The 27608-nt window shown below is 38.4% G+C and overlaps 2 protein-coding genes across 2 annotated transcripts in view; both read right to left on the minus strand.

The window, feature by feature from the left end:
* LOC142354656 (uncharacterized) overlaps nt 1–23992 on the minus strand; it is a 29469-nt gene extending 5477 nt beyond the window's left edge. Inside the window, exon 1 of the mRNA XM_075407003.1 lies at nt 23632–23992. Within this exon, the coding sequence (XP_075263118.1) occupies nt 23632–23947 (316 nt within the window). The 5' untranslated portion in view covers nt 23948–23992. The remainder of the gene's footprint in view (nt 1–23631) is intronic.
* Nucleotides 1–27608, minus strand: part of LOC142354753 (uncharacterized) — a 255263-nt gene that overhangs the window by 211706 nt on the left and 15949 nt on the right. The gene's annotated exons all lie outside the window — the stretch shown is intronic.

Genomic DNA, 27608 nt, shown 5'->3' on the forward strand with positions numbered 1-27608 from the left:
TCATGCTGTTCAAGTAGAGAAGCAAAAAACAATACTGATGATAAATTGCCCAAAAGCGATTTTCAAACGCTATCGCATTTTCAATCAGTTTTTGGTTCTTTTAATCTCATAATGACGTTGATTCTGGTGGTGTTTTTGAATTGTCAACCTTGTTCTGCGTTTACATTGCTGCCCTGATTTTAGCCTGAAATACTGGTTCAGTGGGTTATTAGACGTAGTAGGCAAATAGATTGTTTAGGGCATTATTCTCCCTGACAAAGAATATAAGTTTGACATGAGTTATCCAATTCTCCAAAAGCGAAGTGGCTCTGCAGTTATCACTTCCCAAATTTTCCAGATTTTTGTGGCGTCTTCTGAGAACCTCGGCCAGCTGACTGTGTCATTTCGTGCGGTAATTTTAACAGACAGGTTGAACGAAATGTTCAAATCGATGCAGATCTGTCTTTTGTAATGGGAATCTGAATCTCGCCTGCCAAATTACGCTTAGACTTCGGAATACAATTTTGGATTTTTGCTAATCGAAATTGACTTAATCTGGAGACACTCAAACCTGAAGAACGAGAAAACATTCCAAAAGTTTTCATCGGAAATGCCAAGGGATTGAATTATCATTGAAAGCTCGGCAACATATCACGCACACTTTTGAACTTTCGGGAGAGATTATTGAGATAAAATTACCAAAATTGATGCGAAAAAAGTGTCGTACAGATTTACAATCTGTAGATTTGAATTGTTTCGTAATGCCAATTAGCTTTCTTTACTTCGGCCAATTTAAGGGTGAATTGGCGGAGCGATTTAATGCTTTTTTTTTGTTATTTGAAATTGACTATTTAAGTTACAATTTTTAGACTGAATTGGCGGAGCGAATTCGTGTTCAATTATTAGTAGTGTATTTCGCTTAGCGAAAGATACCAAACTTTTGATGCGTCTGAATTTAGACTTTGGTGAATCGAAATCTAGTTAAGAGAGAGAGTCAACTATTTTGAATTACGAAATTGAGAAGAATGAAATGAGGCAAAATTAACAAAACTGCTTAACAATTTGTTCACAAGGTAACATTACTAAATGCGGCAACTTACAATCACTAGACAAGGTGAACAGACAAAAGATCATGCATAGGATGTAAACAAATTAACAAGTATGAAATCATAAGATTTGATCTTCAAAATTAAACTAAATGGATGAACAAATTAAAAGTAGATGAATTGAACTAAATTAAGTTAAACAGAAAATGAACCAAATTGGTTACACCAAATAATGAACTCAAACTAAAAAAGTACTATTGTACCACATTTCCCTCTTGGCGAAAATAAATAACATGTTATTTATCAGAAAATTAATAGTCAATATGTACTTGTTAAATTAATTAATACTGTAATGTTTTAATCAGAGTTTTGAATGCACAGTTTTACTCATTAATCACTTTCACTTTCATAATATCTCTCCGCTTCGCCAACTGTCATAGACAACTCTGGTTCCTCGTAATTGGGAGAGACGTAGAATTGAGTTGGATAGGAGGTTGTTGGAGAGCATGGGCCGACTGTAAAGTTTGACTCCTCTTGATTGGACTGTGCTGCAGCAGTCTGTATTGCCGAGATTATAGACTTGTTTTCAATTTGTTGTTTCTTAAGGTTTTGCCGTCTTTTCTGTTTTCCAATTGCTGCAGTACTTGGTGTTGTGGGAGGGCATGATTGAACTGGAGTCACAGATTCGTCCGATTTTGTGGTCGATATGGCGGAGCGTTTTCTCTTTGAGGGAAGTAGCGCTGCGGATGCTTTTGTAGCTGCTTTTCTCTTTGGTCTGCTTGGTGGCTCCGCGATAACGATAATTGAAGTTGGTAGTCCTATTGGCACCGCGAGATCGTTATTTGACTCTGTGTTTTGATTTGGCGGCGCCGTTGGCTGTTGTTTCTTTGGCTTAGTGGGCATTCTTACTCGGAGGGCGCGTGTAACATTGGAGTGAAGAGACGACACTGTGCTGACGTCATCTGCCACTTTTCTGTGTTTCATTCTTTTTCCACCTTCTAACTTTTTCCTTGATTCCTTTGCATGGTGGTTTATGAGTTCCTCCGTTGTTTTTCCCGTGGGGAGCTTTGGGCGTCTGTTTGCGTATACTTGCAGATCTGTGTTTCGTTCCGCCTTTGTTCCAAACTTTGCGAGATCGGAATTCCTGATTGTTACCTCTCTCTTGCCCGGTTCTTTAATTACTGAGGTGTTTTCATTTGTTTTAATTACTGACGATCCTGGTGCGAGAACGTCATATAGACCGTCGAGACTTTTCTTGGATCGTTTTGTTCGTGGTCTCTTTTTAGCGAATTTTACCTCCAGTGATGATTCTGTTCTGGGTATCGATTGGCCGACATCTGGATGAGAAATTAATCTCGATTCTTTGTTTGGGTCCTCCTTTTGTCTTTTCATCGCCTCTTTGCCCAGTTTGTCCTTGTTCACCTCCATTTCAATGTCACTTCGCTCATCATTGTTCCAATTTTCGTCTGAGATAAGCTGGTCCCATCTGACAGTCTCCAAATCTAAATATTTGTTGAGAATATTTTTGTAAGTTAAACTTTTTGAATCGGGATTAGTCGTTATATTGCTTAATGGTCTATTCGCTTTTCTGCCAAAATGAGCCTCAAATGGTGATATTCCAATAGTCTTTTGACGACATATTCGTAACTGATAAATTATTGAATTTATTGATGCTTTCATATTAAATTGATTTTGCGCCGCCGTTTTAATACAGGCTAAGCGATTCTTGATTGTTTGAATGAGTCTTTCAACCAAACCAATAGCTCTGTGGTCGTGTATTGGCGCATCGATTAGCTGTATGTTATTTTGATTACAAAATGTTTTAATTTGATGCCCCGTTAGACATCTAGCTTGATCCAACCTAATTAAGCGGGGTATACCGTGTAGCAAAACATATTCTTGAAGAAAATTTAAAATATTGTCTGCATTAGCTCTATCAAATACTTCTGCTGTTGGGAATTTCAAAAATCGATCAATACATGCAAGAAAACAAATCTCTTGATTTTTTTCATTATAGATGGGTCCTCCAAAATCAATTTGAATCTCTTCATTAGGAATTTTACATAACTTTAATGGTGCCCATTTTTTTAATGGTATAATATGTTTTAAATTTTTACCATTCTTGACACAGGGTTTGCACTTTGCTGTTTTGGTTGCAATATCCCTGTGCATATATGGCCACCACGCGTGTGTTGCCATATCAGTCATTCCCCATGTGCCAGGATGAGTTGCGTGGATTGCGTCTATATAAGCATCCTTGATTGCATGGGGAAGAGCAATTCTGTCGTCTATGCAGACACACCCATTCTTCACATGCAAGTCCTTCCAGAAGGAATGAATGTAGGGTGATATTTGTCTACATCAATCTTCATTGTCCGTCAAAATGCAGTCGCGAATCTCTTTCAAGATCGCGTCCTTGGTTGACAGGCTGGCCATTAGAGAGCTTGAGAAGATCTTGGAGAGCGCGAAGTTGAATGAATCCAGGTACAAATCATCTACTGACGGCGAAGTGGCTGTTGTATCTGTAGTAGGTGTTATGGGGGTCACGGGTGCCGCTTGGACAGTAGACGGTCCCTCCTCTGCAAATCTTACTCTCGATGGGGTCTATTGTTTAACTGTCACCAGCGTTTCATCATCAGAAGGTGATTGAGACATCATGTAAACGTTCTTGAATTTCGTTCAGATTCGTTGAAAGTGATTTAAATTAGAGAGTGACTGTTCGGTGGGTCGGTTTAAGGCAAAAAGCGAGTGAGGAATGTTAGTTGTCTCGATTTTGGGGATGGAATTTAAATTATTTATCGTTAATTCGCTAATTGAGTCGTCAATTTGCGTGCTTGTAGAATGTTCTGGATTTCGCGGTGCGAAATCACTACATAAGTTATTAGTGGAATTTGGATTATTTACGACGCAATTTGTAGATTGATTTCGCGCTGCGAAAGCGACGTAATTTTCGGCATTTAATAAGAAGCGTTTCGCACTACGTTTAATTACATCCACTTTAGCTACAATAAATTGCTCGTCGTATGTGGATATATTAGCAGCTTGTTGATGCGGGTCGCGAGGTATATAATCCACTAATCCCATTTTTGTGCCCGGAAGGTGATCAATCGAGAAGTCAAATGGTAGCAAACGATCTACCCAACGTGTCAGTCTACTATTATATGGTTTGTTAGATCTATTTTCTCTCATAATAGAGAGAAGTGCTCTATGATCAGTTATCACAGTAAAGGGTTTGCCGTATAAATAATATTTAAAATGTTCCACTGACCAAACAACACCCAGAAGTTCTAGTTCGTTTATACTATATCTGTCTTCAACAGAGTTCAAAAATCGTGACGCGAATGCTACAGTATGCCACCCATTAGGTGTTCGTTGTTCCAATGCACATCCCAATCCTTTACGCGAGGCGTCACATTTAATTCGTGTTTCTAATTCCGGGTTGAAATGTTTATTTTCAGTGGTTTCCGTAATTTGTTCTTTTATTAAAGAAAACTGTTTATCGTGCTCTTTCGTCCAAAGAAATTTCGAATTTTTCTTAGGCAATGGTCGTAGGGGGTAACATAATTGTGACAAATTCGGGATAAATTTTCCAAGATGGTGTACAGAACCCATAAAAGAGCGAAGTTTTTTAAGATTAGTAGGTGCCGATAATTTTCCAATTGCATCTGTTTTACTTGAAAGTGGGATTACACCTGATTGTGTAATATTATGACCGAGCCATTCAATCGTCTCTTTTGCGAAGTGACATTTTGCAAGATTTATGCGTAAATTTTCCTGATCCAGTTTTATTAAACATTTTCGTACCAAGTCGAGATGTTTTTCGATTCCACCTCTACTAACGATCAAAATATCATCTAAGAAACAGAAGGTATTTTCCAAACCGGCAAGAGTACAGTCAATAGCTTTTTGGAACTCAGCTGGCATGTCCGTTAGGCCGTAAAATCCAGTTTTAAATCAATATGTGCCAGTCATATCTCCACTAAAGATGTTAAAGTTACAATGGTGGGCCGTATCACTGTGTAGCTTTAGTTGGCTATAAGCGTATTGCAAATCAAGAGTTGTGAAATAAGCAGTCTCCTGCGGCGCCGTTGACAGTGTTTGCGAAATTGTTTGAATTAGCGAATCTATATGAGGCATTTGATACTTGTTTTTATGAATAGCTTTGTTTAGGATTTTTGAATCGAGTGCTATTTTGATTGACTTGTCCTTTTTTACCGTAATGACAATCGGAGATATGAAAAATTGATCTGAACAGTTGTTTAATTTTTCGATATGTCCTTCATTTAACAGTTCTTCTAATTCAATTTTCACTTTCGGTTGGAGGTGTATGGGTACTTTTCGTCCTTTTTGATGGATTACTCGATAATTTTTGTGAAATTTTGAATTGACCGTGTGATTTTTTGATTTTCCAATTCGGGATACCAAATCAGGAAATTCCTTTGCCAGTGATTTCTTGATTGCACAAGGTGGATCTATATTATTAACTTCTAATTAAGGGCAAGGCTTCTGAGAAATTGTGATGCCTAACTGATCAAAAAGGTCTCGTCCTAATATTGGTCGAAATCCATCGGCTACAACTGTTATTTTTGCTTTCTGAATGCTCCAATCATTACATTTTACCGGCGTTTTCAAAGTGCTAAGGGGTTGAACGATATCATTAGAAAATGACTTCAATTCCAATGGTCTTTTCTCCGACCATTGTGATTGAGCACAATTGAACAATATTTCTCTTGCGAGCAACATATTAATAATGGTACAACCACTACAAGAGTCTAGAAGTAAATCACAGTTTGTGTTTCCGATTGTTAATGACAAATTTTTCAGTGTCAAATTTGGGGAACTCATATTTCCAACTGTGGCAACGTAATTATCATCCGAAGAATCATAGTCTGAGTTGATTTGCTCATTATAATTGATATAATTGACGTTCAGACTTTCCTGGCTAGAATTTTGATTAGATGTTTCTGCCGTATCTACAGTGATAATGCGATTAGTTTGTTGAGTGTTTCCTGTAGTATTAAGTCTTCGATGACAAACTTTAGCGAAATGGTTTTGCAAACCACAGTGGTTACATTTCTTACCCATTGCGGGGCAAACCTGACGATGTTTAGGTGTCCAGATTTGACCACAACCACGGCATTGTCCAACGGATGCACGGTTTGTGACTGTTCTGCTTGATTGAGGTACCCGTACTCCCGCGCCGCGAAATCGATTGAATTGTTGTACTGCGTTCACCGTACTGCCAGTTGCTCCGTTATTAGATGAAATTCTTTGCTGATTCTGATTACCCATTTCCATGTTGACTGCAATGCTGGGTGCCCTCTCTGGTTCAACTGTGTCCCTTAGGAGCATACGCTGAATGTCATCATCCAGCATGTTAGTGATGAAAATGTCCCTGATGATGGCTTCTTCACGGTTTTCAAAGTCGCAATTTTCAGCCAGTTCTTTCAAGATGCTGTAGAATTGCTCTACAGTTTCGCCCTTTTTTTGCTTCCGAGAGAAGAACACAAATCGATCAAATGTGATGTTTCTTGGGCGGATAAAGGCAATCTCCATCATTTCCCAGAGTTTGAGGGTAGTCAAATCGTAAATATTGTCGTGCGGGAATTTTTGTGTTAGTAGTCGTCTTCCTTCAGTACCAATACTTAGGTACAATAGAGATACGCATTTCTGATCACACAAATTCCATGGACTCTCCCCGCATAGTATTCCCGCTTCTGTTATCTTTTGACATTTTAGTTCCCATTGCAACTTCAGCTGGTTGTTTCTTATTCTACGCTCTCTCTCTGCTTCCTCAGTTGTGTCGTCAATCGGCATCTCGTACTTCGGTTCCACTGGCAGACGAACTGTCGATGGTTTGGGTTGTAGCAATGTGTCTATAGTGATATTCTCGCGAGCGATAATCGCTAGTTTTAGTTGAATTCTCCATTTCTCCCATCTGATTGGTGGGTCTGAGGTTGGTCGTTCCCAAAATGGCTCTATCGACAGCGGTGTTTTTCTCGATTCTCGGGCTGGCTGCGCCATGTCGTACAGATTTACAATCTGTAGATTTGAATTGTTTCGTAATGCCAATTAGCTTTCTTTACTTCGGCCAATTTAAGAGTGAATTGGCGGAGCGATTTAATGCTTTTTTTTTTGTTATTTGAAATTGACTATTTAAGTTACAATTTTTAGACTGAATTGGCGGAGCGAATTCGTGTTCAATTATTAGTAGTGTATTTCGCTTAGCGAAAGATACCAAACTTTTGATGCGTCTGAATTTAGACTTTGGTGAATCGAAATCTAGTTAAGAGAGAGAGTCAACTATTTTGAATTACGAAATTGAGAAGAATGAAATGAGGCAAAATTAACAAAACTGCTTAACAATTTGTTCACAAGGTAACATTACTAAATGCGGCAACTTACAATCACTAGACAAGGTGAACAGACAAAAGATCATGCATAGGATGTAAACAAATTAACAAGTATGAAATCATAAGATTTGATCTTCAAAATTAAACTAAATGGATGAACAAATTAAAAGTAGATGAATTGAACTAAATTAAGTTAAACAGAAAATGAACCAAATTGGTTACACCAAATAATGAACTCAAACTAAAAATGTACTATTGTACCACAAAAAGCTTGCCTACTTTGACAAACAAAACTCGAATCAAGATGAATTGACTAAAAGCAAAATTTACAAAGTAAAGTAATTTCAAATTACAGCTTCAAGAGCCGAGCGATGACGAGCTGGCTAATGAATTCCTCATCAACTTTTCCAAAACACTAATTGACAGAAAATTTGAAGTACTAACAACCGTAACACCAGCAGCTCCTACGACACGGGGTAGTACCTTTGGGCTGTGTATTGTTTTTTTTCTGCTCAACGTAGCGGTTTTGATCACTGTTAGTGGTGTGAAAAAAATTAACATCTTTTTTGCGATTTCGTCATCTGTGGTCCAGCCAGTCTACAGCAAATGCAGGGGATGGAAGCTATCATGGTGTACGAATGCAACCAGAAGTTGAGCGTTGACAACCACCTATTCCGCACTCCAAGTACAAAGAGCTTGATGTTGAGCGTATAGACGAGCAAAGATTCAGCAAATTTGCTTGGAGATTGCAGACGAAAACTGTCCAGACCTAATAGACTCTAATAGAATTAAGTTTGTTGGGATTCCTCTTTCTTTCTGAAACATTCTTTGTGGAGAAAAGTTTGGACCACAGAAGGAGGTTGTGAGAAAAATGTTGCTTACCGTAAACAAATTAACTCTCCACCGCCACCAGTCCCTCCTACAAAAAAAACCCTCAACTCCCCCCCCCCCCCCCCGTGACTAGCGAACCTAATAACAGTAGAAATTGATGTTAATAAAGTTGACAGTACACTCCATGAGAGTAATGGAGCCCAAGGTTTTTTCTCTTCCAGGCGATGGTTTTTGGCCGCTGTCAGCTCTGCGGCGAGAGTTGCTTCCACGGTGCAGAAATGATAATTCTAGAGGTTTTTGAGGGGCCACTACCATCTTTTTGGCGTAATTTTCGTATCTCGAAGATGAATTAGCGCAAATTTTCTCAAAGTCGATCAATTTTTTTGTGGAGGAAGGCTGTTGCTGTTTATCCCTAGCAAGTTTTGGTTAAATGCGCAAAATTAGCACTCAAAATCAAAAGAGCGCCCAGAAAAATGAACCGCGAAAAGTGAACAAAGTTCATTATGCGTAAAGTTTTCCTAATGTGTCTAAATGCACTGATGTGAAAAAAGAACAAAAGTTTAACAAAATGAACCAATTTTGCTGAGCAGCTTATAAAGGAAATGGTTTTTGTCTCAATATGCATAAATTATTTTGAGATTCAAACTGTACTTGATGAATACGTAAACTGCAATTATAACAATGGTCCAGTTTGGTAATAATTGATTGGCAAATAGTTTGTGCCTCTCCCCTATAATTGTCATACATTGAAAAAAAATGACTAAAGAATAAGGTATTTTGATAAAGAACGCTAGTATCGCTACAATCTCATATTTGTTAATTTTAAATTTATCTCCCTCTTTGTAGTCCTTTAACAACGACCACATTGAATCAGACGGAACTGTGGTGTGAGTTTGACAGAGTAAATTAGAAGTGAGAGGACAACACACCAGAGGTAAACAATCGGCTTTGTTTTTTGTATGTTTGCTTGTTTGTGTAAAAAAGGCAGAGAGGGGGAAATAGCAACAGGGTGGCTTCGATGCAGGGCAGGAGGACGTAGGAGTGTGTAACGAAAGAGACAATGGAGTGTGCTAGGTACACAAGAGAGTTCAAAGTGGCAGAGATACTATAGAGCAGGAGGTGAGATCAAGGTACGGTCCTCAAGATACTCTTTACCTCCAATAGACGTTAGACACGCCAATTACAAGCAGGGCGAGGACCATAGTTGTTGACCAAATCGTGCAAAACTCCCAAGAGAGTAATTGAGAAGGCGTTCAGAGGCTATCCCGAGGGGCGTACAACAGGAACCAATAACCTAAGACAGTGAGGAGCACGAGTAACGATTAGCAGTAGCCTACCCTTCGGTGGAATTGCCCCCTAACGTAACCGCCCTTAAAATTTAAGCAATTCTACAATTTGAACCAAACTATATATTAAGTTAGATACTTTGAATGTGTATCAATATTGTAGGAATGGAAAGTTAAACTTAAGCTTTTTTCGGAAAAGAACCAAATTAATACTGACCTTGAATTATTCCCAACACAAAAGCGAATTCTAAATTTGAAACTGTACAAAGATAATAATGGTAAAGAAATTTAAACTGATGAGAATGGTTGAATAAGTAAATATTGATTCTGATAAAGATTATATCATGGATTGAACACCAAAATTCTCACCCACGTAATATTGGATTAGAAACCCAAATTAGGGGCCTAAGTTATCAAAGTCATGAATGACCTTCTGAAAACTTTTCCTAAAAAGGTATTTTTCTCACAAAGATTCGGAACATTTGGTAAAAATAGGACTAAACTATCATAACCAAACATAGATTAGCAGTATATATACGGCTCAATTTTAGCCAATTTTTGTAACCAAAATCAGTCTGAAAATAGTTATATTGTCGTGATAATCGAAATTTCGGAGTGAGTTAACAGATCTCTGTCGTGGTACTGAACTTAGAATAATTGTTGAAACTGGTAAACCCTGGTAATTATACTTTTCGTTAATTTAACTTAGCAAATTTTCAACTACTTTCTCTTTTTGGACCTTTTCTTATAAATTAGTAGAGTTTAAACTGGTATCTAGTAGATATTTGTTAAACACTTTGATACGTGGCACTCATAGGCATTTGTAACTAGTTGTTTTGAAGGAACCATAGTCTTGTAATAATTAGGACTGGGTAAAACTTAATCGTTTCTTTCGGTTTTCTGTTAATCAAAAGCGTACTTGTATAACTTTAGTAACTTCACAATACATCTCTAAGGATCTGAAATCATACTCAATCTAGCTTCAATTTATTGGATTTAAATTAGTTTGGTGACTAGTAAAGTAGTGATCAACCAATCAATAATTAGGTTAAGTTAGGTTAACGGACTGGAGGACAGCACCGAGTCCAGGACAACATCAAGACGATTGATTTCTCAGAGTATTAATCGGCCAAGCTCCTTCCAGGAGACCGCATAGTGAAGCCACTCTGAGGGTAGGCCTGCCTGCTCGTAGAAGACTTGGCAAGTTAAGTAAACCCATGTAGTATGGAATGGTGAACCAAGTAGACAATTAAAAAGGTCTGCAGTAACCTGAAGTACCTGATGGGCAATGTCTTAACGTTCTATCAAGTTGGTTAATACTCGTCTGGTTGGGTTGTGGAGTGAACACCGACGAGCTCTTCACGTCATCTACTATTTGTTTTAAGTATATTGGTTGATCGATTAATTAGAAAGTGAATTGAGGACCTGGTATAATTCTCAATCTTAGAGTCACCAATTTATTTCATTTTGTGAAGCACTTCTTAGAAGCTAAAATATCATATAACATAGAAAGGCATTACCAACCTATTTTAATAACATTATTATTAGCAATTGACTACAGTTCTATAGCGCCTGAAAATACTTTCTTTAGGACTTGAACGGAGGGCCTGGTATAACCCTCCAGTCTAGTTAAGAGTAGTAGGTTTTGTGAAGTAACTATCCAGTCCAGTAGTTTTCTCTAAGATAGATTCTAGGAACAATTGTGGAATTGTGAATAGGGTAAAACCTCCACCCTAAATATTCAGATTCTATATTGGCGACCACAGAGGGATTCTTCTGATTAGAAGGCGGTTTTGCATTTTTAAAAAAAAAACAAAAATTTAGAATTTTAGAGAACCGATGAATTAGATCTTTGGAATACGTTCCAAAGGTAAAACTCATCTACATATTTTTTTTGTGTCATTTGGTTTTGCATCGAAAATTACTTCAATTACCAAAAATGAACAACGCACCGAACAACCAGCAACAGCAACAACAGAACCAGGCGAACAATCAGCAGCAAATAGTCGTAGCACCACCCCTTCTCACACCCCTCCGATACCCCAGCCGCGACTTCGAGAGTTTCGAAAGATGGGTTCGACACTTCGAATCCATGTCAAATGCCAATAATTGGGATGAGCAGAGACAACGCGAGGTCCTGCCCACGTGTTTGAACAGTTATGCGTTAGATGAGTATTACAATCTCCCCAATCATTACTTTCAACAAGTGCAAGGACAACCAGCCCCAACCATAGCGAGAGTTCTGAACGCTCTTAACAACAGAATCGGCGACTTTCCCAACGCAAGGAGTGCCCGCACCGAATTCAAAAATCTTCAACAATTGGAATCAGAGTCAATCCAAGAGTTCTCAAGGCGAGTTCGTAAGTTAGGAGAGGCAGCCAATGCTCATCTTGATGTTGCGGGACGACAGGAAGCTAACAAAGATGCTTTTGTAGACGGACTGTTGGACAGCGAAATCAGATACACACTCCTGAAGGAAGAACCGGGAAGCTTCAATGCAGCTACACAACGGGCCATTGCTCTAGACGCCATCAGTAAAGCGGAATCCAGTCGACTGCGAGGACGAAGAAACGGACATGTGAGATGAACAAAGGGTGAACAAGATCATGATGAGTCAGTAGCAGCTGACTTTAGAGCACTCAACACCAGTCTGTCATCGGGTTTCAATCAAATGATCGAGTTTCAGACCAGAAGCTTCAATAAGATGCTGGAGCAGCAAGAGCGACATACACAGATCATGGAGAAGATTCTTGAAACCCAAACAAGATTTCTATCTGAATCAAGTCAACCCAGATTTCAGAGTAGAAGTCCGGGAAGACCGGAAGGCTTTCGACCCAGAACGTCTGCGATGCAGTGCTATAATTGCCGCGAGTTTGGGCACTTGTCCAATCAGTGCCCACAGAAAGGAAGAATACAACCGGGTATATCCGCAAACTTGGACACCGATAGACAACCAATCGTAAAAAGCATTTTACAGAGAGCGAACCCAGAACAAGTGAGCAGTATCAACAAATTTCAAGCCGAAGCAGTCTTTGGACCTACAGTCTACGTGATGGTTGATCTTGACGGACATAAACACAAAGCGTTAGTGGATACTGGGAGCAATGTGAACATTCTATCAAAAAAAGCTTACTCACAGTACGAACAGCGTTCCAAACTCAGACCTTTCCGAGAACAAGTTCTTTCGGCCACCAATGATCCTTTCCAAATACTTGGCGTTTTTACTGGCGAAATAACGTTCGACACCGGGGTAAAAGTAAAAGCCGATCTCCTGGTGACCCCAAACACAGACGTGCCTTGGATACTTGGAACCCAGGTGATGGAGGAGAATAAAGTATCAATCGACTTCGATTCTAAGCAGCTCATGATGGAGAAAGAAAGCAATGTTGTAAATTTGCAATTTGCCTATAAACCTGAAGTCCCCAGGCACGTACATCTTTGTGAGACGGAAGTAGAATCTGGTCTTGATCAAATTGAAACAATGGAAGAAACACAGCACAGGGCAACTGCAGAAACAAACCTAACCCTATCATGCGATGAAGAGTTGGAACAGATTTGTTCTTTAGCAATTCCAGACAGGAACCAACAAACTGACGACAGAAGAACACTGCTACGGGAGTTCAGAGATGTGTTTGCAATGAACGACAACGAACTTGGACAGACACACTTGGTTCAGCATGAAATTGACACAGGTGATACGCTGCCCATCAAGCTTGCACCGCATAGACTTGCACCTGGAAAGATCACTGTGGTTAAGAAGGAGATTGAGGACATGTTGGCACGAAACATTATCCGACCATCAAACAGCCCGTACAGTGCACCAATCGTTCTCGTTACCAAAAAGGATAGGAGCAATCGAATGTGCACAGACTTCAGACAACTAAACGAAGTAACAAAGAAAGACGCTTTTCCCCTTCCGCGAATTGACAAGATACTGGATCTATTCACGGAGCAACGATTTTCTCGAGCCTCGACCTAGCCTCTGGATATTGGCAGGTCCCATTAGCCGAGAGTATACCAAAAACTGCGTTCGTCACTCCCGATGGTGGACACTATGGGTACCTCAGACTTCCATTTGGACTTTGCAATGCACCGGGAACCTTCCAGCGACCTATGACAAGCATCTTCAATGAATATCTCTTCTCGTTCGTCCTCATCTTCTTGGACGACGTTCTGGTGTTTAGTAGGAATGTGGAGGAACACGAAAAACACATGCGGCTCGTTTTTCACGCTCTTCGCCAGGCCAATCTTAAACTCAAACCCAAGAAATGCCGCCTCTTTCAAGAATCCGTAACCTATCTGGGATACAAACTGAGCCCAGAGAGAATTGCACCAGATGAAAACAAACTCGTTGCAGTACGGGACTGGAAACGACCAGAAAACGTTACCGAAGTGAGGTCTTTTATTGGATTTTGCAGTTACTACAGACGGTTCATCAAAGACTTCGCTGGGATAGCGAAACCTCTTCACCAGATAACAAAAAAGAACAGCCGTTTCACTTGGAACACTGAATGCCATAATGCGTTCGAAAAACTGAAAGCGGCTTTGATTGATAGCTCAGTATTCAAGCATCCGGACTACAACTCTCCTTTTATTGTGGACACGGATGCAAGTGACAACAGTCTTGGGGCAGTACTCTCGAATACTGTCGATGGAGTAGAATACCCAGTGGCTTTCGCAAGCAGAGTTTTGACCCCAGCAGAATGTCGTTACTCAACAACAAAAAGAGAAGCATTAGCAGTCATTCAGGCGATGAAATGGTTCAAGCCTTACATTTGGGGAACTCAATTTGTGCTCAGAACAGATCATGCATCGCTACAGTGGTTATTTAGACAAAACAATGACGGGATGATATTCAGGATGCTACAAAGACTGCAAGAGTTTGATTTTCAAGTAGTACATAGACCAGGAGACAAGCACGAGAATGCAGATGGACTGTCAAGACAGTGCAGCATCACACCGGAGCTAACTGAAGCTGAGAGACTGGATATGTCTGGAAGTTGCCCATCAGCTAACTCTTTGGAAGACGCCCTCGGAAGAATTAACTTAGTTACAGCAGAGGACACGAACGAACCAATGAGTATCCAATTTCAAGAAGACGTAAACTCACTTAGACTGGCTCAAAGAAACGATCCCTGCTTACGTCTCATCTTGCAATGGGCAAACGCTGAGAAACATGCAGACCAAAATCCGCTGAGAGACTTAAAAATCAAGAAGGCAAACGCAATAGCACAAGGAGAAGATGCAGTAGCGATGTGGGGCCTTTGGGACCAGATGGAACTGACTGATGGCGTGCTGTACAGGAAGTGGCATGTAGAAGGAAGCAATACAACACAAAAACAACTTGTAGTACCGCAGGGACTTAGAGAGACAGTTTTGGAACAACTTCACGATCTCAGTGGAGGCCATTTTGCTTTTCAAAAAACCTTGGACAGGGCAAGACAGAGGTTTTGGTGGCCCAATATGAGAAAAGACATTGAACGAAAATGTGAGAACTGCACCCTGTGTCAAGCACGAAGTACCACTGGAAAGAAAAGAATAGCCCCTCTCCAGACCATCAACGTTGGGATCCGATTCAGCAAAGTGGCAGCAGATATCCTAGGTCCTGTTACCCGAGCGAAGACAAGCGGTGCAAAATACATACTCGTGTTGACGGACTATTTCACAAAATACGTGGTTTGCGTTCCCTTAGAAAGAACTACGGCCGAAGATGTTGCTAGAGCAATTGTGGAGAATTGGGTTTTGACGTTTGGAGCACCTGATTAACTACACACCGACCAAGGATCAAACTTCTGCAGCGAACTGCTACTAGAAGTGTGCAAAATTTTTGGAATAGAGAAGACAAGAACATCTCCATATCACCCGCAGGGAAATGGTATGGTAGAACGTCACAACAGAGTTGTTGCGGATATTATTTCCAAATATTGCGCAAACAATCCAAGTAGCTGGGATCAAATGATTCCCTATCTCAACTTTGTCTATAATACGACCGTACACAAAACAACAGGACAGACTCCATTCTCCCTTGTGTTTGGACAAGAATGCAAATACCCGATTGACCTGCTACTCCCGAAAGCACCTGGTCACGAAATTGCCAAATTCGAATTCCCAAGATGGCTCAACGAGCAATTCAGAGAAGCACATATGAATGCTAGAGAGACACTTGGTTACAAGCAAGAAAGACAGAAAGATATGTATCAGAAAAACGTTTTTGGAGAGGAATTGAAGCCGGGAGAGAGAGTCTGGCTTTTTGCACCCCACAAAGCGAAATCAAAAAAATTCTTCCTTCCATGGGACGGACCGTACAACATCATTGAGAAGACGTCAGAGGTCAATTACAAAATTTCAAAGGATGCGAACGCAAAGAAATGGCAGATAGTCCACTACAATCGATTGAAGCCTGTGAAGGAGGAAGACGAATTACCCAGAATGGAAACGAGATCAGCACATCAGGAGAAATGGCCCGGCCGCCAGAATACTAATGACCAGGAAGTTCCCATTGAAGTAAACAATCAAACTTTCACTCCAAAAGTTATATCAAAACGACCCAAACAAGAGAGTCCCTTCAAATGGATGGACGAAGATGAAGATTTTTTCTACGATCTCTTTGCAGAGCGAGAACATTCAACTAAAAGGCCCACTAAGACTAACATAGGAGCAGAACCGAACACTCCGGAACAAGCAACAACCCAAGAGAACCAGACTCCTTTTGTAACCCCAGCCAAAGAGATTGACTCTACACCAGTGCCCCAAAGACCACACAAGCCAAAAAATGTCCTGAGGGAGCTCAGTGAAATACAGTCAACACCTGCAAGCGCCAAACGGGAAATGTGCAAACCAAAAACATTTGCAGAACTTTTGGGAACCAAAACTGACGAAACAGTAAACTCCATTGCTAAAACCCGAGAAAGACGCGCAGTGAAATACCCAAAACGATTCGGAATCGACGACGAATAAAAAAATAATAATATATATTTATATATATATATATATATATATATATATGTCTTTTAAAAAAAAAGAAACTTGATTAAGTTTCTCTATATAGCATTGCCTAAAAAATGTAAAGATCAAAAGATGAGCCGAAATTTCTATTAACGACGGGGGCAATCGTAAAACATATTTGAGTAGCAACAAATTGAAAAAAAAACTATCTTGCAAGTTACTGTAACACCGGTATTATGAAAAGAACTAATTAGCTCGAATACATTTCAGGGAATTTGGGGGAATTTTTGTAGAATATAGAACTCTTTCTAATACAGAAAAAATGCTATCTAGGTTTAGCGCAGTAATTAACCATAGTAGTGTTTAGATGTACAACTTTTTGATATTTATATTAATACTTGCGGTACGACAGCAAACAACGGAGAGTGCACGAACTACTGCGCATGTTCTCTTCCAACCTCAAACTCCAGTTTCATTGGCTGACTCATATCTGACTGTGGATATCGCAGTCCCACTTTCAAAGCTGTTGAACGTGGATCTCCGACCAATTTATAAATTCTCTGCAAAACTTCAGCAATTGGAACAGAAAACATGGAAGAGCTCCCAGTTTTGCAACAACCCAGAAATAAGCGCACTATTACAGCACCACTTTGACGGAATAATCTCATCTATTCAGACAGAATACGAAAGAGCAGAGAAAGAAAGGACAAAGCTTGTCAAAGAAGTAGCATCGTTTGTAAACCAGACTATCACTCTTCAGCGACAGAGACGATCACCACTGCTGTTTGCAATGGGAGCTGCGACGGCGATAACTTTGGAACCCTTACTGGAAAATGCAGGCTGCAGGCTACACTCAATTTTTGGTCTGTGTGAAAGCTCCAAGCGAAAGATGGAACAACTGGAAGGACGGTTGCACTATTTGGAATCAAGAACGGTTCACCTGCACAACGAAGAAAAAGAGTCTATTCAGGTCATGGCCAGCAGTAGTTTGAAGCTTCATGAAGACACACGAAAAGTGCTAAACTATTCAAAGGATAACTTTGAGATTCTGCAAACAAACCTGGAGATGCTTCAAAAAACAATGGAAGAAATACAACAAGCCCATGCCTGTGATCATCGAAGGTCTGACGTTTTTATGTATGCCTTTCGCGCCCAAAGTGCAATTAACAACGTATGGCGGACTCTCAATGCTATGCACAGTGAGTTGCAAGTACAAACACTATATTTGACGGAACAGAGAAACATGTTTATTACAAGCATTGGAGCGTTATCCAAAGGAACACTGGCAACCGCACTAGTACCCTACGAGGATTTACGGAAAATAATTACAACTCTGAAGCTGGGAGACAAAAAGTGTTCAATCCCATATGACCACTCAAGTTTACTTTACAGCCTGCCCTTAGTGAGAAATGTTTTTTCCAATCCACACGGACTGTTAATCACAATGGAGGTGCCAGTGTACAGTGGTGAACCAATCCACGATGCCTACAAAGCAATCCCTCTGCCGCAACCAATCAAGAACACAACAACGGCCGCAACTCTAAAATTAGAAAGGAACTATTTGATCGTATCAAGGCGAGAAAAAAGCTATGCCGAAATGAAGAGTGGCGAATATCTGTCTTGTTGGGGGACACAATTGCTTAGACTTTGCACTAAGCCAGTAGCATTAGTGAGCGCGCAAGATCAACTGTGCTTGACTTCACTCCTATACAATCACGAGGTGGCTGCTTTGAAGACTTGCACACGAGAAGTAACCGAATTGCCAATTTTACCGACAGCAATCTACCTTGGGAACTCTATGTACCTCCTCAACGCGGCAGACGATCAATAATTTCTTTATAACATAACGTACAGTGGGGGCAGAAAGTTTTCAAACCGTGTACCAGCCTGTAAAAGTTGCCTAGTGCATCCCCCCTGCAATGGAAAACTGGTTCACCCGCAGAATGGACTGGTCATGCTGCCCGATCCAGCATATTGTCTTCAACACAGTGGACTAATAAAAACAATCACAACTCCCGAACTTCTGGATACCGCTTTCGACATCCCGTGCATTCTAGCGGTCACTCCTACAGAAGAGAGTCGGAACTTGATCTTGCATAGGATCAGATCGGCACTCAAGGATGTCCCTACGCTTGATGTCACGCCTGAATTAGTCAGTGAGATGGTAGACAAAATCCATCAACAACTTTCTGACGAAAACCACTTCAAATCCTTTGGCCATGGGTCAACACTGCATACATTTAAAGAGCTGGCTGGTCTGCTTGGTTTCTCTTTATGGTGTCTTGCTTTTGTCCTTTTGGCTGTCTGGACAGGGAAGAAGTGTTACCAGTCCAAGAACACTACGAAACATATTCATAATTTGCCCAACGATGATCAACGAGATATCGGAACTGACATGCAGTTTGAGGAGAGATTAAACTTAGTTGAGAGAATGCGAAATGAGGAGACAAGCGCTGATTAAAAGAAAAAAGACTGTCGTACCAAAATATGGTGATGGTGCTTTTTACTCTAATTTCACTTTTTTGTACTATTCAGGAGAATAGTTTAGTCCGGATGGGTGGAATGTAGGAATGGAAAGTTAAACTTAAGCTTTTTTCGGAAAAGAACCAAATTAATACTGACCTTGACTTATTCCCAACACCAAAGCGAATTCTATATTTGAAACTGTACAAAGATAATAATGGTAAAGAAATTTAAACTGATGAGAATGGTTAAATAAGTAAATATTGATTCTTATAAAGATTATATCATGGATTGAACACCAAAATTTTCACCCACGTAATATTGGATTGGAAACCCAATTTAGGGGCCTAAGTTATCAAAGTCATGAACGACCTTCTGAAAACTTTTCCTAAAAAGGTATTTTTCTCACAAAAATTCGGAACATTTGCTAAAAATAGGACTAAACTATCATAAACAAACATAGATTAGCAGTATATATACGGCTCAATTTTAGCCAATTTTTGTAACCAAAATCAGTCTGAAAATAGTTATATTGTCGTGATAATCGAAATTTCGGAGTGAGTTAACAGATCTCTGTCGTGGTACTGAACTTGTAATAATTGTTGAAACTAGTATACCCTGGTAATTATACTTTTCGTTAATTTAACTTAGCAAATTTTCAACTACTTTCTCTTTTTGGACCTTTTCTTATAAATTAGTAGAGTTTAAACTGGTATCTAGTAGATATTTGTTAAACACTTTGATACGTGGCACTCATAGGCATTTGTAACTAGTTGTTTTGAAGGAACCATAGTCTTGTAATAATTAGGACTGGGTAAAACTTAATCGTTTCTTTCGGTTTTCTGTTAATCAAAAGCGTACTTGTACAACTTTAGTAACTTCACAATACATCTCTAAGGATCTGAAATCATACTCAATCTAGCTTCAATTTATTGGATTTAAATTAGTTTGGTGACTAGTAAAGTAGTGATCAACCAATCAATGATTAGGTTAAGTTAGGTTAACGGACTGGAGGACAGCACCGAGTCCAGGACAACATCAAGACGATTGATTTCTCAGAGTATTAATCGGCCAAGCTCCTTCCAGGAGACCGCATAGTGAAGCCACTCTGAGGGTAGGCCTGCCTGCTCGTAGAAGACTTGGCAAGTTAAGTTAACCCATGTAGTATGGAATGGTGAGCCAAGTAGACAATTAAAAAGGTCTGCAGTAACCTGAAGTACCTGATGGGCAATGTCTTACCGTTCTATCAAGTTGGTTAATACTCGTCTGGTTGGGTTGTGGAGTGAACACCGACGAGCTCTTCACGTCATCTACTATTTGTTTTGAGTATATTGGTTGATCGATTAATTAGAAAGTGAATTGAGGACCTGGTATAATTCTCAATCTTAGACCAATTTATTTCATTTTGTAAAGCACTTCTTAGAAGCTAAAATATCATATAACATAGAAAGGCATTACCAACCTATTTTAATAACATTATTATTAGCAATTGACTACAGTTCTATAGCGCCTGAAAATACTTTCTTTAGGACTTGAACGGAGGGCCTGGTATAACCCTTCAGTCTAGTTAAGATTAGTAGGTTTTGTGAAGTTACTATCCAGTCCAGTAGTTTTCTCTAAGATAGATTCTAGGAACAATTGTGGAATTGTGAATAGGGTAAAACCTCCACCCTAAATATTCAGATTCTATAAATATACCACAGTTCATTAAATTTTAAATAAGGAGATGCAGTCAATTAATTGCGAAGGCCATTTGATGATTACTGAAAAAAGTTCTGGCTGCTCTAAAAAATCAATTTCCGTTGCATTGTTTTTTAATAGCCGCACCGCGATAGCTGGGGCTATTATTGGTCTTCTCTTGGTTTTTTTACCTTTCAAACAATTTGAATTGTATTGGGGTGCTGTCTTTTTTACGACTCGAAGAGGAGTATTGGAGAAGTCCTTTTTTTTAATCAATTTTATTGGAGTGATTTTTGAAGCGGGAAATGAAACGCGTGAAAAAATTTGGAGTCGTTTTGGTGCTGAACAAAAGTGAAGAGCGGAGCCAAAAGAGAGTGGTTTTTGTTCACATCGCTGTTTTTGAGAGAGCGAGAAATTGATGTGTGAAAAAATTTTTTCAAAGCGAGCGAATTTTTTTTGTTCACGCGCGGCTTTTAAAAGCAGTTTTTTTGAAAATTTTGATAATTATGAGGTTTGGTTATGATATTGTATTAATTTCAGGCTTATTTTGATAGTAATTGAAGGTTTCAAGTAATTAATTTTGAGTTTAATGCTCATTTGGAGGTTTTTGATCAGTTTTGCTGATTTTTAGACGGAATTTAATGATTTTTTGTCTGTTTTTTTTTGTTTTAATACTTTAAGTGGGATTCGAATAGAAGTTTGATACTTAAGGAATATTCAGCTACCAACTGACTGAAGTTTTATTGGTGTAACTAATTTTTTTCTTCGGAAAATTGACAGAAAAATTGAGAAATTAAACATTTCTATTTTTTTTCGCAGTTTTTTTTCTTAGTCTTAGACAAATGTCTTAGCCTATTATGACTTGCCCAATGTTTTGCGAGTTTTTCATTGCTCTAATTGGAAAGAATTTTACTCGGTTTTTTATTTTCTTGTTCTAATAAAACAAACTCATTTCCCGTTTTTTCCCGTTTTTTTTAATCAATTTGTTTTTGAATGCCGTTTCTATTCTTCCTTAAATTTTTTAAGCCGTTTGTGGAATTTCAAGGTTCACAATAATTGTTCTAGTTGTTAGTTGTGTAGTTAATTGTATGGGCAATTTTCTCTTTCGATTCGTTTCCGGAATTCTTCCTGCTATGTTTTTTTTCTTAAGATCTGTTCACACATTTTCATGATTTTTGAAGTCAAATGCGAGTGGTGATTTTGGTCACGCCGAAACAGGAAATGGAGCGAAAAAGCGATTGGTTTTGCGGCGTGAATTTTTTTCGCTCTAATTTTAAAGTAGAGAGAGAAAACGGTGTTTGAACAAAAATTCGGTTTCTCGGTAGTGGTTTTTTGTTCACATCTGGCAATTTCACTTTGTTTTTTTTTCTGTTTTTTTTTAATTTTTGGGATCAAATTTTCTTCTAAATGATTTTCACAATCCATTCACAGCTCAATCTGGACCTAGTTTTTTGTTAGAATCAAAATTACATATCTCACTAGTGGTTTTTTTGTTCTCCCTAGCAGCATTTTGACATTGATTTTCTGTTTTTTTGTTTTTTTATCTGATTTATTTAGAAATGATTTTCCCAGTTCACTCATCGTCCGTTCTAGGTCTAGCTGTTTGTTGAGTCAATGAAAATTCTTTGAATTGTACGTCAGGACTTGCACTGCTATGTTTTTTTATTTCTTCGTCATGATTTTTGTTATGACAATATGACGTCACTTTTTGTTCATTCCTTCATGCAATTTCAACTGAAATGCATGCGTGACGTCATTTTTTGCTCTTAGTGAAGCGAGTTTTTTTGTTAATTCGCTTGATCAAATTTTTGGTCACACTTGACTTACCTCACTCTCAAAAATGACTTCCTCTCTTTGAAATTGAACTTTCTACACTTTAATTCAAAGAGATAAGGTCAAATGGGTGAGTGTCACTCTAAATGAAGGTTATTTCAAGATCAGCTAATAGAGGCAGCAATAACTTATACAGAATATTGAACAAAATATTACAGATCAACCTTCAATGAAAAGAGAAATTGTTTTGGTCTGTCTTTTTTACTGTTTTTTTTAATAGCCGCACAGCGATAGCTGGGGCTATTATTGGCCTTCTCTAGGTTTTTTTTTATATCGTCATCATGATTTTTGTTACAACCATATGGCGTCACAGCCACTTTTTGTTCATTTGTTCATGCAATTTCAACTGAATTGCATGCGCGACGTCATTTTTCGCTCTTAGTGGAGCTAGTTTTTTTTGTTCATTCGCGTGATTAAAATTTTGGTCACACTTGACTTACCTCACTCTCAAAAATGACTTCCTCATTTTGGAATTGACTTTTATTTACTTTATTTCAAAGAGATAAGGTTAAATGGGTGTGTGTCACTCTAAATGAAGGTTATTTGAGATCAACTAATAGAGGCAATAATAACTTATACAGATTTTTAATCAAAATATAACAGATCAGTCTTCAATGAAAAGACAAATTTTTTTGGTCTGTCTTTTTTACTGTTTTTTTAGACTGCCGATCTACGAATCTATTGCGGCTATTTTCTGGCAATCTTCCAGCTACGTTAAATTAATGCTATTAAATTTTAGCATGATGTTTTTATTTAGAATTGTGAAACATTGAATTAACTGTGGATAAAAGTGGAGCAGACGCAACAACGGCGAACATTTTTTTCAGTTTCTGTTGCCATGTAATGTTACTTTAGCAAATTTGTTTTGTCATGTTTGTTACAATTATGATCCTTGTACATGCTGTCTTATGTAACATTAAAAAAATTTAAATCACTCGCATATGCTTTTCATTTTTTTCTTTTTCCGATTTCATAAAAGTTGTTTCTATTAATATAATTCTAGATTTTTCAGATTGCCTAAAAGTTGTTCTGCTTCTAGTATTCTATGGCGAAAAATAAAGCAAAGATTTATGATATTCTTGTACTTTTTGCGTTTCTAAGAGTTTATATCTCTGAGCGTGTTTGAACTGCGATAAAATGATAAAGGTATCGATTTTGCTTTTGTGTATTTTTGTAACTATCTTTATTCAAAATTATTTGTATCTATCTAATTACTTGGTTCCATATCTGGTTTGTGGTTGCTGTTTTGTGGAGGAGGAGGAGTCAACGAAATAGTAGGCACAGAAGAAAAAACACCAGGGGGAGGTGGAGGAGCACCAGCAGTCGCTACGGGGTCAGCAGGACTTCCTGGGATAGCGGGAGCTCCTGGGGCAGCAGGAGTTGCAGGCGCAGCAGGAGATGCAGGGGCGGCAGGAGTTCCAGGGGCAACAGGGGTTCCAGGGGTAGCCGGAGTTCCAGGAGCTCCCAGGACGGCAGGAGCAGGGGCACCAGCAACTGCAGGTGTGGGTGCAGGCGTCGGAGAGTTTTTCATGTCAATGCTAGCATCCAAATTTATGACCACGTTCTTGGGATGCGCAGGTTGCTAAAAAACACACTAAATATTAGAACACGCTCTCATTATAGTTTCCGATTTCAGTGAAAATTCTCGGTTTGGAAACTGAATAATTTTTTTTTAAAAAAATTCGTCTATAATGGATTTCAGTAACAGAAGTTGTGGACTCTGCTCGTGTAAAATTGCAAATCTAGGACTTATTTCTACATTGGATATCCACTAGCCTGACCACGCTCAAAACGAATCAAAATTTTAGTGATAACTTTAATGAGTAAAGATTTTGGTTTTTTTTTCAACCTTATTCTTGGCTCTTGCGGCATTATAGTCGTAACATTTTTTTAGTTTTTACAAATTTCATTATTCAAGTAAAATGCAATGGAAGAGTTGATTAAGGCAGTGACCAATAGCAAAACTCTTGACGAACAAACAATGAAGAAAAATACGAATTGTAATAAATAGCTTCACACTAAATAAATTAAAGTAAATTTGGAGTTACGAAAAACATAATGTTTAGGAAAAATTAAGGTAGAATTTTTCTTATCTATACACTAAATTAGGTTAAGATAAAATTTTTCATGTTAACGATAATAAGGTAAACTCACCCTAACTTTTTTTGTAACATATTGATGACAAATATGCACGCTTTTTATTAAATTGTATACGTTTTGAAGTATTACTTAATTAGTTCTTTTGTGAAATTGGTTGCAAAGAACTCATAAGAGGCAAACAATACATAGTTTTCACTGGTTAGTTAACAAGAAGCGAGTAAAACAGTCGAGATTAAATTTAGATATCTGATCCATACTTAAATTATCTTACACTCACCTAAGATGAAAACGGATTCCAAGGTGAACTTGCACTGATAACAGAAACCATATTTGTTTGGTTCACTCCAGATAAAAATTATTAGTTTCAAGCCAGACAAGTCTTCACTTTTTAAGCCTAAAATAAATTTTGCAATGAGCAGCGTATTGCAAGCTGCAAAATTCTCTACAATGTCTGCTATCGCCAATTGATCCACTCTACTATATAATAAGAGAAGTGAGCACTATCGTGATCTAAGTCAAAAACCTAATCTGTCGATTTATCTATATATATAAAAGCCGCAAATATTAAAGCTTTTTGAAATAAATTACCTTAATTGTTCATTTTTTCACTAAAGATAATGTTTCGGTGAACGAAATTTGAATCATGGCAAGTTGGGATTTATGATAATGCAGTGACGCAGGTCGATTTCGGGCAGTTTTCTTGCAAGATTTAGGTGAGAAAGGTCCTTCCATATAATTAATTGCTTTCAAACGATGTTTGTTGCAATTCTATTAGTCCGGTTGATCTTTTCTATGCCATTTTTGCTTGACCAATTTTTCGTCTGACCCATTTGACTTTTCGTTCTAAAAACGTGATAAACAGTTAGCATCCAGCGGGCATTAAGTGCTCTTAGAGCCTTTCAGTTTATTAGTCTCCAAGTATTCGGTTAACAAAAACTGTTTTCGAGACTTAACTTATGGTGTGAAGGGTGTTTCAAAGAAGTTGAACCTTCCCCAACCCCCCCCCCACCCCCACATCAACATCAACCCCCTGCACATCATTCAGGACGTAAGGGCCCCGTGCAGCCAAAGACCTCCTCCCACCGTTGCCCGCAACCCCCCACCCACTGTTGCCCCCACCCCATCCCTCCCGATGCACCCCCCCCCCCCGCTGCGCTCACCTAACGCCCTTTCAGTTTAGCTAAAGCTAGCCTCACTATACCGAGGCTAGCTACTACTGACGAAGCCAACCACTCACCTGTCGGCTGAGAGTATTTCGTGCGACGTTAGTTGGTTATGTTTAATTAATGTGCACAATTTTTTTCCAAAATTTTACAAGAACTCGCAAAATAATCCAGCCTCTTGTGAATATGACATTAATCGGAACGTGATAGATTAACATACTTATATCCTTTTGTAGATTTTGTCCAAAAAACTATGATCAAAACCAGTAATTTTGCCAATAAAACAATTGATATAATCAATGTTTCTAAAAGTTTCTCACTTTGCGTTAGTGTTGCGTATTAGAAGTGACATTTGTTTAGCCCGTTGAAATCAAATTCTTTTCGTAAAAATTTTCAAATATGAAATTTGTTTTTGTTTTAATTTTTTGTCTAGAAACTTATGCTCTTCAATCTCCGAGTTTTCGGGTCAGGAATGCAATAATACTCGACCAAAATGAACTTACATGTATTATACCGGATAATAGTTTCCGCAAGTCTGTGTGAGATAGTCTTCCTCTCGAAGGGCCATATTACTTGAAAAAGTTTACTAAGACTGATTATAGCTACATTATAAATGAATTGAATACGAAATAAAATATCTCATGAAACGCTGGTTAGATCTTTAGCACTCTTACTGTTGTAATTTAATTCAATCTTGTTTCCAGACCTGAACTGCTCGGGTCTTCGACGTTTTAATCTGCATTTGAACTGAGGAATCAAAATATGCAACAAGAGAAAAATCTGAGAGGTTCCGAGATCTTTGAAGTGAATGTGCGAACTCAGCAGCAGAAAGTTTTATAAATAAAAACAATGCTCTTAATTTTAGAATCATTTTTGAGGAAACTCATTGAGTTCTAAAAAATTGCCTGCAAACATAGTTTTCTTTGAGAAAATGTGGAAAAGGAAAAGCGCAACTTTGGGTATTTCAAGAAAATATTCCTCAGAAAGAAGCATTCATATGTGGAATCAGATTGTTGGAGAAATTTGGATAACAAATTTGAAAATATAAACTTGGTAAAATATTGAAACATAATATGCTTTGGAAGTTAAAAGCTGCTTTTTTTCAAAAGAGATAATAATTTCCTCAGAAATTAGTTTTTTTGTTGAGCAGAACTCAAATGTTCTGCAATTTATATAGGAAACAATGTTTTTTTTCTTCTGACGCTCAACAGTCCTGTTTTTAAAATAGTTCAAATTAATAAAAAATCTGATCTACATCATCATTATTCGTTTAATTTTGATTAAATTCATTTGTTGCCAAACAAATAAGACCTCGAAAATTTTTGTAAAGTCATTTGAGTAAACGTCGGTTTGTAAACAATTTCTGATCACATTTAGCAAAATCTAACAATATTGAATCTAACCGTGATTAAAGAAAAGCGAGGAGGGGCAGATCCGCTTTCAGTATTTATGGATTCCTTTGTTTACGTTAAAACATACAAAAAACTATTCTCGGAGCGTCATGTGGGATCCTGAGATCTCTTTTTGGTTTCAGAGGCATTTTCTTCCACTTTGAGCTTGTTTTGCTGACTAATAACTCGTCATAACTAATTTTTATCTGCATCCTCGGTCTTTTCATCGATTATATCACACTTCACCTGATACAACTTGATTTACGAGAGTTGCCAAACAGTTTTGCCCCAGTCCAAAAAATATTTGTTTTCAAGCGTAAGAAAATCATCGGTATGTTCGGTTTTAATTAGACAAAAACGACGAAAGCCCTTACGTTTTTTTCTTCGGTATCATCGCCGGTTGTTCTCTTATGAACGTCAGATAATCGTCGGTTAGTTGGGTCTCTTCGGATTCGACATATTAAAGTCGCCAAAAAAATGTACCACACCAAGGATTAAGAATTTTAAACTCAAAACCTTAAACCCATATATTTTTAAA

The sequence above is a fragment of the Convolutriloba macropyga genome, chromosome 15, assembly GCF_964194025.1.
Source record: "Convolutriloba macropyga chromosome 15, txConMacr16.3, whole genome shotgun sequence".
Classification (NCBI taxonomy): Eukaryota; Metazoa; Xenacoelomorpha; order Acoela; family Convolutidae; genus Convolutriloba; species Convolutriloba macropyga.